The sequence below is a fragment of the Macrosteles quadrilineatus genome, unplaced genomic scaffold, assembly GCF_028750875.1.
Source record: "Macrosteles quadrilineatus isolate MER2022 unplaced genomic scaffold, UCM_ALF_1.0 Scaffold_1__1_contigs__length_201487025, whole genome shotgun sequence".
Lineage (NCBI taxonomy): Eukaryota > Metazoa > Arthropoda > Insecta > Hemiptera > Cicadellidae > Macrosteles > Macrosteles quadrilineatus.
The window spans coordinates 57,645,506-57,658,632 of NW_026542594.1; the positions used below are offsets into that span (position 1 = coordinate 57,645,506).

Sequence of the window (13,127 nt, forward strand, 5' to 3'; positions counted from 1 at the left end):
AATATGCTTTAATGTTAATCGGGAATGTGAGCTATCATCATGCCAAATTTCAGCCCAATCCGTCCAGTAGTTTATGCGTGATTGAGCAACACACACACACACAAACTCACAAACTTTCAGATTTATAATATTAGTAAGATATATATGTGTGTGTGTGTGTGTGTGTGTGTGTGTCCGTGAAAGCGATAACTTGAGTAATTTTCGCCCGATTTTGATGAAATTTGGTGTAAAGGTGTAAGGCGGAATAAACTTGAATGAGTTCACAAACCAGCATGATCAGACCATGGGAACGGGGTTTTTAAGGGGGTTTATGGTGTAAAAATTGTTTTTTCTTATTTTTGACCCTCAAAACTTAAAATTTCTCAATTTCTCTCGAGACCTTTTTAAAGAGCTTAAAAAACAAACAATTTAGTACACCAAAGTGTTTTTGTACAATAATTGGTAACGGAGAAAATTAAAAAAAAATTTTAATTTAAAATTCCCATGTTATTCTTATGGAGAATATTGTAAAATGTTGTAGTTTGCCTGTAAATGGATATATTTTGATCGAACTTGGCAATTTTATTTATTTTATACTAAGCTATATTAATATTTTACTAAAAAACCCAGTTTATTAGTTTTCTTGTAGCAGCAAACATAGGTAATCGTTAAACCTAATGTTATTAAGATAGATTTAGTAGAAATCAAATCAGACAAATGGAAATTCGCTTAGTCGGCAGGTTTGCTGCAGCGGGGGTATTTTTTTTTACGAGTATTTATTTACAATCTATTCTATACTATAACAATTAGTAAATTTCATGACGATTTTAACATGGGTTAGTTACCATTTCCTTGTTATTTTGTTCAATCAACATAGTTACTTAACCCATAATAGCCCAGTCAATAAGGTTTAGAAGGGGAAATAATTAGGGTAAAGCTGAATTTGACCCTATTGATGGTTACCCCCCAGCCCCCTCAAAGGTTCAAAGTGTCGATGATTACCAATTTGCTATTTTCTCTGTAATTAATAATCGGATCGCATTCGCATCTTTTTGTTACATTGTTTACCATTAACATAACTACAATATTGATCTACATGTATCTATATATCTATATATTGATATATCTATTGATATACATTTATATACAGGTATGTGTTATATTACCATCAGGAAGGGAGAAAGAATGTAAATGGTTCTGTGTGGCAGACACCGCGCGGGCGATGACCAGCTGGCGTAGGGAAATTTGTACTCCACACACAATTTCACTACCGTATGTTAGGTGTTTCATTGTACTTTCTTTATGAAAATAAAATTTTCAATTTGTTGTAGGCTAAAGCAATATAATTAAAGCCAGTTTTGGTTCAGGGGGTTTTCCCTAGCTCCTTTTACAAAAGGGCCATTCCATTATCCACCACCTATGGACCCGCCGTGTCCAGGACTGACAAAACCGGCAGCTGTTGAAAGACACTACACGAAAAAGTCGTCAGTGTTAACAGCATCACGGACCACCCACCCACCACTAAATTTGTCTACCTTTTAACAAAATTTATTGAACAGATTAGTTTGTATTTACCAAATTTACTTGGTGTTGTTAATTGTACCGATTTTGTTGCAAAAGGCAACAAATCAATACAAGTTAACGCGAAGAACAGTCAGCTGTTTTGAACAATAGATCAGTATAGACCAGAATGCACCACGCACCAAAGGAGTAGAGGGGATAAGGTCTAGTCGGATGGTCATTTGCTTCCAGCAGTATCAGTTCCTCTCCAAATCTCAACGTAACTAGTTCGGTAAAACTTTCGTTTGTGCAAATTAAATTCATCTCGCGGCGTTTGGTCGGGCAATCTCAAATTTCCTTAAAGTCGTTCAGCCTATATCCCTAAGGGATATAATTGCCTCGCGATCGGAAATTAGAATTTGTGTTGTTGTCAAAAAGTGCAAAAGTTCGTTACCGGCCAAACGCGGTCCGCCATTTGAAAATTTCTCAAACGTTCACACGAGTTTCAATTGATCGCGTCTTGTAGAATACCGACTAGTTACATTTCCTCATCCTGATCCCTTTGTTTGTGTTATATTTGTGGACGTCCAAACTGTAAGTAATTTGTGTTATTTATTTGTTATATATTTAAATTTCAGTGAGTCGCATACTTTGTAAATTTTCCTGTCTTGTTTTGTTAATTCATGTAGAATAAGCACATGTTCCCTGGTTCGATCCCAATTCGCTGATTTTCATATCCATTCATATTGTAACAATCCTCTTTATTTATTAGACTGTGGTAATACAATAGCATTAAGAATAAATAGATGAAAATGTTTTTATAGGGTAATTCAGAGTTGCTTTGTAATATTTTTATATAGTATTTGAATTTTGCACAGAGTCATTATTAAAGGTACAATTCGTCAAAGAGTGTCACAATCAGTATTTAAATTTGGGGGAATCAATTAATATCAAAGGAGGGATTAGGTAGCTGGTTCGGCTGAATCCGGAAGTGTTATCGGAGGCTGTGCCAGTTTGCATATAGATGAACCGCCAAAGTGCCAAATTAGCCATAAAACAATAAGCGACGTTCCAGTAAATATTATTACGATTAAACGCAATACTGTTTAATCAAGTTGACCTTCGAGAATCGACCTTCATATTTACATCGTTGGCCAACGAACAGGACTTGCTTGGCACTGGTCATCTCAAATTAAATTAAAAAACCACTCCTCCGTTGACACCTTCGAGATCGGTGTGAAACCGCGCCAAATATTCCCCTTTGATAAATCCATTCAACGTTCTCAAACAAAACAATTCAGTCTGATTGTATCACTCACGGTCATATTTTATATTACATCACACAATCAGAAATTGTCAAACCGACATCATTGTAAATCTTAAATACTGCTTAATAAATCAAATTGTTACTCACTTTTAGTTCTCAATAACCTTGGTAATTCAGTATATGCAATAGTATCCAATTGGTAAACAAAAGGTAATTCAGTAAATCATAAGCCACTACAAAAGATTCACCTTTTAAGTGCAACACTAAACACTAGTGTAGTAGTGAGCAAGTAAATTCAGTGTAGAATTAAGACTGGTAAATTGCTCTCATTAAAGGTATTACATTTTTGGAAGAACCATAACAGTACCAAGGGCGTCCCCTAAGGACCTTTGGGGAATATTTATATTTTGCAGGGCCCACACATATTTTTTATAACATCAAGCTTCCACTGCCAAAAGCTCTGTCTGATATTTTTATTTTCTAGAGTTCTTCCAACCTAGGGGCAACCAACATTTGTAAAGAATTCATTAGAGAGCATTGCAAGGAGTAAATATATTTAAATACAATATTTAAATATATAAAAGTAGTAGAAAGGGGAAACCCTTTTCATTTTTTCTTTTTTTTTCTTTACATAATGTACAGTGAAATATATACATCTTGTAAACAAACAAGATTAATTCACATTGTCTACTTCATAACACGCTGGGGAATTTAAACATCCTATGCCACTGTAATGCTCACACATTGGAGAACAAGGCAACTTAGCTTTTTGGCACCTACCGTACTGGCCATACCCTTTTTTGCAAGCGTAAGATAATATATATGCAAAAGTTCACCTGGAGCAAATGCTTTTGTTGTGGTAATCGGCTTGAGTGATTTCTTTAAGGTCTCGACGTATGCGATCTGATTATTAATTACATAGAAAATAGCAAATCGGTACCTAATCATCAACAATTTTAACCTTTGAGGTGGGCTGGGGGGAAAGCTCCGGGGGGGACTTTTGTAAACATTTTCCTCTAGTTGATATCTATCAATAGGGTAAAATTCGGCTTTACCGTAATTGTTTCCGAAGTTCTCCGTTTTCGGGTTATAATTGACTGGGCTAATAAGGCCAATGTAAAATTTTTAAATTTTCAAATGAGTTGTGTAGTGAAATATGAGTTTTCTCGAGGTAGTGGCCGGCTGTAACCAATCACGTTTTTAGGGCAATAAGGAGGCTCCAGAGGGGGGAATCCCCGAGAACAGGAGCAAATTTTCAAAAAAACGTATTTCATAACCATTTAATATTATTATAATTAGCTTTTTGTTGATACCTAAAGGAAAATCTCGGCACCATCAATTTTTAGGACAAGTATCTGTGTCAACAATCAACGTAAAAATGTGAGTAAGGAACCAGGATATCAATAACCAATAGGACAGGGGCCTATTTAATCGCTCAAATTTTGACGATGAGGACAAACGATACGCGGGCCACTCCAATTTGCGGTTTTTTGCTCATAACTTGAAAAAGATAAAGCTTATTAAATTTGCAACAACTTTGGTTCAGTACATTATCAGTGAAAACGCATAGTTTCAGAGATATCAGGGCTCGAAAAGATATAATGTTCGGAAATAATCTTTTACCTCACATTTTTTGTTAAAATCTTATTTTCTCTCCTTACTTATTTAATTATTTTCTCAGAAAAATTACTTATAAAACGCTTCAGGAAAGGTTCAGAGGACCCCATAACCATAATGGATATATCCACCCAAAATTCAAACTAGAAAATTTTAACAAAAACAATACTTTCTCCAAAGAGGGTGGGGAGTAAAAAGAGAGTTAAAGTAAGAAATTCATAGCACTAATTAATGTGTTACATAGATTTTAGCATAATTGCAAAGTACTTTAGGAAAAATGTTAAATCAATACACTGAAATATAAAAAAAAAGATACTTGGAGATAATCCATTCAAATTACGAAGAAACTATACATCCTGTATATATTTTATAAAATGTAAAACTGAAATAGAACACATAATTTAAAAAGAAAAGATTAGTAACTGTGAAGAAACTATTTATTAAATCAAAATCAACATTTTAGGAACAGTATTTTATCTAGTAATTTCAATAACTCATCTCAAAACAAAAGGTAAACAATAATAGGATAATAATAAATAAACAGTTCATCTGATCTTTTAAACATTAAACATATGGTTAATTAAAAACACCACATCTCTCTTTATCACACATCTTCTTTTAATCATATCGTTTTGGTCTTCTTAGGAGTCTCTGACTTCTTCGAGAAGGGTCGTGGGTATTCTGATCAGGTACCTAAAGGATTGTATTAGGCTGTTCAATATTCACTCTTTCTTCTAATGGCAATAGTGTTAGATGCCATCGATTTCTTCTAAGCCGTCTTCCATTATTTAGTGTTACCCAATATGATCGGGGGATAAATGTCTGATTTTGATAAGATTTCTCCGTTACACTTCAGGTCTCTAATCCAGACCTTATCCCCTTCTTCCAGAGGTTTTAGCTCACTTGCTCGTCTCCTGCTGTCAAAATTCCTCTTAATTTTCTCTATGTGTTTGTCGTTTTGTCGAAAACCAGCCAATTCATTAGTAATGACTTTTTCAAAATCTTTCAATGATGGAAGATTTGACCTCAATTTTCTCCCATAAAGCAACTCTGCTGGAGACAGTCCCGATTCTAGCTTTGTTGTCCGGTAAACTAATAGCCCTAGATTTGGATCTTTATTTTTCAACAAAATTCTTTTGGCTATTGACACTGCGTTCTCAGCACCTCCATTTGCCTGAGGAAAGTACTTGGTCGTTGCTTCAAACCCGTACTCTTTTGCAAAATCCTTGAACTCTTGTGATGTGAATTGAGTTCCACCATCAGTCAGAATCTTATATGGGATTCCATGTCTTGCAAAAATGTTCCTTAACTTTCCTATAACCAAATTGGAAGACAGAACACTGAGTTCAACTAACTCAATAAATCTTGAATAATAGTCTTGAACCACCAAATACCACTTCCTATTACACATAAATAGATCTGCGGTAAGATAAATCCAAGGACCTTTTGGAAGTTCTGTGGGCATCAAAGGCTCTTTGTTCACTTGACGGTGTTCAAGACACACAAGACAGTTTTCTACTTCAGACTTCACATCTCTCAAACAGCCCGGCCACCAGACGGATTCTTTTGGTCTTGAACGACATTTCACAACACCTAAATGGCCTTCGTGAATTTTGTTTAAAATTTCCTTCCGTAAACTTCTAGGTATAAACATTCTTCTTCCTTTTACGATCAAGCCATCTTCCAAAACAAGTTCATCTTTATATTTCCAAAATATCGAGTTCCTACGCCATTTATTCTCCAAAATTTACAATAAGATTTCACGGCTCTCGGGATCATTACCTTGAGCTTGTTTAATTTCTTCTAGTCGTTTATCTGAACAAGGAAAAGTTTCTACAATGTTCCTGATGAATAGTGCATCGTCTACAGTCAGTTCATAGATTCTGTCTTTGGCAAAGTCTTCTTTGAGGTTTCCAGGGCTTCGAGATAAACAATCTGCCGTGAAGTTTTCCTTTCCAGGTAGATAAATTGCCTTATAATCGAAAACTAAAAGCCTCATTCTAAATCTTTGAAGCCTAGACGAAAGCTCTGAAATAGGCTTTGACCCTAGAATTTCTACTAATGGTTTGTGGTCTGTGTACACTTGGAATTGCTTTCCCAACACATATGCTACATTGAAAACTTTTCACATGCCCAAGTCACACCTAATGCTTCCTTTTCTATTTGTGCATAGCGAGTTTCAACATCAGTCAAACTTCTGGATGCATATGCTACTGGTCTCCACACCTCACCGTGCAGCTGCTCCATTACCGCCCCAATGCCATATGAAGATGCATGTCCAATATGTCATCAGCCTGATTAATCACTCCTGGAATGTCTGCTAGTGACTTATCCTCTTTTGGAATACCTCTGGGCCAGACCAAATTCCAAATGGTAGCCTTTTGAAATAATACCTTCCAAATGGAGTAATGAAAGTTGTTAACTTAGATGAACTTTCATCAAGAGGTATTTGCCAAAATCCATTAGCTGCGTCCAGTTTACTGAAATATTTGCCTCCTTCAATCTTAGCTAAGGATTCTTCAACTGATCGTAGTTGTAAATGTTCTCTTTGCACATAAGTATTCAATTTTGTATACTCTGCACATAGCCTTATTCTATCTCCTACACAAGGCACCACTACAATGGGTGAACACCATTCTGTTGGTTCTGATATGGCTTCAATAACACCTTCTTTTATCATTTTATCTAGCTCTTCTCGTACTGGTTGGTATAGAGATACAGCCACTCATCTGGGGGACATTACTGCATAAGGCTGAGCATTATCTTGTAGTTTAATCTTGTAACTACTGTTTAGACTGCCCATCCCATTGAAAAACTCTGGGCATAACTGTTCAACATCATCCTTATCAATCAAATTGACATTAAAGGTTATCAGACCTAAACTAAGTAATGCATTTCGGCTAAGCAACGGGGAATTTTGTTTACCTAGCACGTACAAATCTTCTGGCAATACTCGGTCATTGTATTTGAGAAGAACCTTAGCTACACCCAGAATGTTGAGCTTATTTTTGCCCGGTCCATACAATACTTGATCGCAACACTGCAATTGGAGACCGAGGGATCGAGCCTGATGTTTTCCTATGACTGATACATCGGCCCCTGTATCCATTTTAAACAGAACTTTACATTCATTGATTTCTATTTCAACTACAGGACATTCTTTGCCATATTTCTTAACTTGAATTTCACCTAGACAAGAATTTGAAGTTTCATTTTCCTTTTTTTCCTCAACTTCCCGTATTGTTTTCTGTCCTTTTATACAACACCTAGCAAAATGTCCCTTGACCCACATCTAAGACACTCAACTTTATATGCCGGGCACTCCCTATACTTATGAAATAGGTTACATTTACTACATCTTAACTTGTTTCTGAAAGAGTCTACTTTATTGCTAACGACTCCTACTTCCTCTTGGCTAATTGTATTTGATATGTCGCTATCTATATGTCGCTCTATCTCTTACTACATTTTGCTGTTTCAAAACAGACTTGGATTGCCGAACTTTGGTAGTTTTGCCGAAAGTTAATGAATCGTCCATTTGTAGAGTCTCTGAAGTTTTAATCATTGACTCCAATTACAATCAAATCACATAGCAACTCTTCCTTCAAATTTCCGAATTCACACGTTTCAGCTAATTTATGAAGGTCATTTATAAAAGAATCCACTGTTTTATCGGCCCCTTGTCTTCTCTTAAGAAACTTGGCACGTTCATACACGTTACATTTGACTTTTAAGAAATCATTGAAGCTTTTAACTACTTCTTCATACTGAAGATTATTTTCTTCCGAAATACCAAAGGTACCTACGGAAAAGATCCTCACCCTTGTCGCCTAGAGTGTACAAGAGCATACTTAATTGTTGACTGTCAGGCTTAAAGCAGAGCTCTGAAGCAATCCTGTACCTCTTAAACCTTTTCATCCAACGACGCCACAAGGCGGGATTTTGAAAATCAAAAGCTTCAGGTGGAGAAATTTGAGTTTGCATACCTGACACTGAAGTAACTCTCAAAGCTTCAGTTGAGCTTTTATCTCTGTAACCGCTCTTCGAACAAACCTGATTCCTAGGCCTAGACTCATCTTCACTTGATTCAAGATCAAATTCGTTTTGTAAGTAATCCCTTTTCTTCAAATTCCTTTTAGATGTTCTTTTATTTCTGCTTCCCATATTTATTTCTACCTGACACCATGTAAAGAAACTATTTATTAAATCAAAATCAACATTTTAGGAACAGTATTTTATTTAGTAATTTCAATAACTCATCTCAAAACAAAAGTTAAACAATAATAATAAATAAACAGTTGTAACCAATAACAAAGAAAGAAACTTTTACAAAATCGCTAACCTGCTTTCATCAGAGTCTCAAGACTCCAATGGAGTTGCTGTTAGGATTTAAAAATAATTTTAAAACTATGGGAAGTATTCGTGTTATTTTCAAACTATTCCAATTATTTGTATAGATTAATTTTAGAATATGATTCAATCTATTTAAAAATAAATAATACAACTTAGGCCTACCGGTAATTAAAATTTTACAAGCAGTTTTAACTTGAAGTTTTATAATTCAGGTAGATTGTTTTGTTATTATAATTCAGATTGTTTTATAATTCAGGTATTGAGAGAATTAGGGCATTTTTGTTTAGCTTTGCAAATAAAGGAACGTATTGTTCATCTATTTAAAAGCTGTACCACAAGATATCCTATAGGCTAGTAGTCATAGCCGTCTAGTATACCAGAGATAGATATACTAAAGATGGCTATGTAGTAGTTTATGAATTTAAAACTCTAACATTCGCTCATTTAAACAATTTTGATCATAACAGTTATTAAATAAATACTAACTAAGAAAGTTCATAACTTCAAAAGTATCAAGTTCTGTAATAGATTGACCTCGTTTAGTCTAAAAATGTGTTTAACCAATTATCTTTATTACAGTTGAGCAAACTTTAAAATCATTTTCTGCAACAGACTGATGTTAGATGATTGTATTCACTTGTTTCATCATGTTGGCCTTTTACAAACTTTCAAAGAAAGAGAAGCTAATTAGGGGAGGCAGAAATTTAGAATATATGAATAACTTGATAAATAATTCATAGGTCATCTCTTGTTCAGTTAGTGAACTATTGAGCCTCCACAATAGCTCATTTTCACTGTTCTATAGATTTTCCTTCAAGCTTTCAATTTAGCAGTTAAAATTTGCATTAAAAAGTATTTCACCTAATCGTTTCCAGCTAATATTGTAATGAGGCAATGTTTTACCTCTAAACTTATTGTGTGAAATCATTTGAAATCTTGGAAACTATACAAAATATGTATTTATATTACTCTATATGTTATAACCAATAACCATTTTAATTGTCAAATACGTTTGGTGGGTTGGTTCACAAATGTAAATTAAATAGGTAGTGTTCCCATAATTAGTGCTACAAACAGTTTGGTTTTGAGAATTGCTGGTGCTTGAGAATTATTGGCAGTTTAGTTCGACATTTTACAAAAAGTATTGATTTACTAATTTGATTTGTTCATGGCAAAATCGCCATTTTTACAATCAATTACACTCATAACTTTTATTGGTAATTCTACATATCATACTATTATTATAAATGTGAAAGTTTGTGAGTTTGTTTGTTTGAAGTTCTTATTTACTAGTCGGATTGGGCTTGAAGTGAACGACTGACACCAGAAAGATAATAAGCTTGAAGCCATCAAGTTATTGACACCAACAATACAGTACAGTAGTGAACAATTCAAGTTAGGGCACAAAACTGTGATTATAAACCAAATTATTGTATGGGCTTAACAGTTTTTCAATTTTCTTATTCAAAGCAAAAATTCCCCGTTGACTTGTTTAGCGGTTTTTCTCATGGCACTACTAAAATCAAAGTATGCAGCCAGATGACTATATAATATATTTTACGCCACACTACACTATTTTGACGAACTTCCCATGCAAGGATTTAGTCCAGAAAACAGCTGTTTGCCACCAGCTTAATCAAATGGGGTTTCATTGCGTAATACTGTTCTGCAATGAGTTTTGCCGGACACCAATCAGCTGACTATACTGTATTTGCGTGGCAATGATTTAGTTATAAACAAAAACATAACCTCTCTTAGAGGTTATGACTAGTGATGTTTGGTCCTTTAGTTGGTGGAAATTTATAAGGATTTGTACGAATTAAGTAGTATGGCGTAAACTATCGTACGTAACTCGTCCAAAATGTGTGTACCGGACTCGTATGGTAATCCCGTATTTGACTTCGTCTCGCACGGGAACGACCACACTCGTCCGGTAAACACTTATTTTCAGGACTAGTAACGTAATATACTATATTTCAATAGTTAGTACCGGTAATAAATAAATACTAGTTGCTTTGCCTGACGGGGTGAGAATGAAGAAAAGAATAATTAGGTTTTTTAAACCTACATAAGAAACAGTTACAACACACTTACCATGAAACATATATGGAGAGCTCAATTGTACTTATTAATTATTTAAATGCATATTTCTTCATGTTTTACCATCACTTTATATAGTGTATTGCAATACCGTATATGCAAAGGTGTAATTCATTGACCACATGGCACCAAGAAACAAATCTTCATAATAAACCAATTTAATTAAATAGCAGAACGAAGCATAACAGCTGGGTTATTTAATTTTCTTCATAAGAAATACTTTGGGACTTTTATGGCCTGTGGGGCAAAGCCCGAGGACGTTTATTACAGGAACTGGTGAAAGGGGGCGTGTCTACACAAAAATACTTAATTTTGACACATCGTTTATAAAAATCCGTCCATTATTAAAGGAGGAGTTTAGTGTTTTGTAGAAATTGACTTCGCGTATTATATAGGTAAAAACTATACTAAGTGCACCTGTTTCTCGAATTCGAGCAATTGCAAAGTATTCCAGGCGTTATTTTGTAACGTATAACAGTCATAATTCCCGATTACCTACTTAAAAGGGCCAACTCAAATATTATAATGTAGGCTAATCAATATCTCTCCACTTCAGTTATCAAAACTGAAAACGAACTCACTCTGAAAACTAGCGCTTTTGTGTGTATCATATCTGTTTACTATGAACAGCTGTATTTAATACAAATTATTCGTCTGTTAAATAAACATCTTTTCTTCATAAGAAATACATTGGGATTTTGATGGCCTGTGGGGCATAGCCCGAGGACATTTATTACAGGAAACGGTGAAAGGGGGCATCTACACAAAAATACAATTTTGATAAATCGTTTTTTTTTATCCGTCTATTATTAACGGAGGTGTTTCGTATAAATCGCCTTCACGTATTATATATAAGGATAAGGATAGGTATCTCAGGTATGACTATTGTTAGATCACTAAAACATTATTTATTAACAAAATACTCACTGGGTAGCCACATTTCCCCGTCTCGATGTGAACGTATTTCCCATAAACCGGTGACAACAATAACACCAATCCCAGCCCCCAAGTGACGACCATGGCTGAGTGTGTGTGTCTATCGGACTGAGACGAGACTAGTCAAAGTCGGTAGTCAGTCAACTTTTCAACTGCAACTAGTGCAACTGTCCAGTTGTGTTGGTGCGCGGGGGGGGAGGGGTGTCACGTGATGTACTGTAATCAGTAGCACTAGTAGCAGTCGCAGTCGCAGTTAGTATTGTCATCACTTTAAGTGGTCGGTTAATGTTTACTCAGCTGTTGACAGAAAAACTCCACCCTCGGTTTGGAAATCTACAGTGTACTTAGTTGTTTGCGTATAAAAAACAGTTCGAAACATTTGTTTGTAGTTCAAAGTACAATATAAAAGATCAATCATCAGATATAGGCTATAACAAAAGGAAAATTGTGATTGTAAATTAACTGATACACATATGGTAAATGATTAAACATTTCTGATACATTTTATTTACAGTAAAAATAGTTCGTTCTATTTTCATAATTGCCATATGGTTTTACTCTTTCAAATGACAATTTTATCATTATTGGATCAGGTGTGTCGTACCTATGTTTTTTATGTTTTGTCCAAATTTTTTTAAAGAGTTTATTAACCGATCAGCATTACATTGCTACAGGTTAGGTATAGTATAAGAAAGACAAAAATAACATTATTAATTGAGCGGAGCGAGCGAAGCTCTTTGGGATCAACTTCAATGCAAACAATATAACACCATCACTCAATAACGGCTGAACACATTTCAGCCAAACTTAACAAGACTACTTAGACTAATAATGAGATGGTTTGTAAACAAACAAATTTCAATTAGATAATGCTAATGCAATTTAAAACGAACTTAAAATTTAAAATTTTTAACATTGGGCTTATGGGACTAAAGTAGCTATGACAGTTTTTTTTGTTTACAAGAAAAATGTAAACAAGAGAATCATGAGGTATTTCTGAACTTTCTATACTTTTCTTTTAAACGATTTTAAACCATTCCTATGATTTTAATAAACAATAAAATGCCGTTAAAACATTTTTTTTAAGGCACGGAATTCACTGAAAATCGAGAAAATATACTGAACTACTTTCTCAATGCGCGGAGCATAAACAAGGAGCGGAGGGATACGGACCGGTGACTACTTTCTTGGGAACCTATTTGTGTTGCCAGCTGATTAGAAACAGCCAATGTTAGAAATCAGGATTTAATAAGCGATATATCGAACCGCATCGAAATCGGTATTTAATCCGATAATACCTCATAGGTTATATCATAGACTAACCAACACAAGTATGTTTTATCTATGGTTATATTATGTTTAATTACATCGACGG

At 34.7% G+C, this 13,127-nt stretch overlaps 1 protein-coding gene across 2 annotated transcripts in view; it reads right to left on the reverse strand.

The window, feature by feature from the left end:
* Positions 1 to 11,921, reverse strand: part of LOC128983197 (lysosomal alpha-mannosidase) — a 92,252-nt gene extending 80,331 nt beyond the window's left edge. The window contains exon 1 of one of the 2 annotated variants that reach the window (XM_054402392.1): positions 11,744 to 11,921. In XM_054402392.1, the coding sequence (XP_054258367.1) occupies positions 11,744 to 11,836 (93 nt within the window). In that variant the 5' untranslated portion in view covers positions 11,837 to 11,921. The remainder of the gene's footprint in view (positions 1 to 11,743) is intronic. The other variant, XM_054402391.1, reaches the window with a different exon arrangement.
* Between the last annotated feature and the right edge of the window lie 1,206 nt (positions 11,922 to 13,127).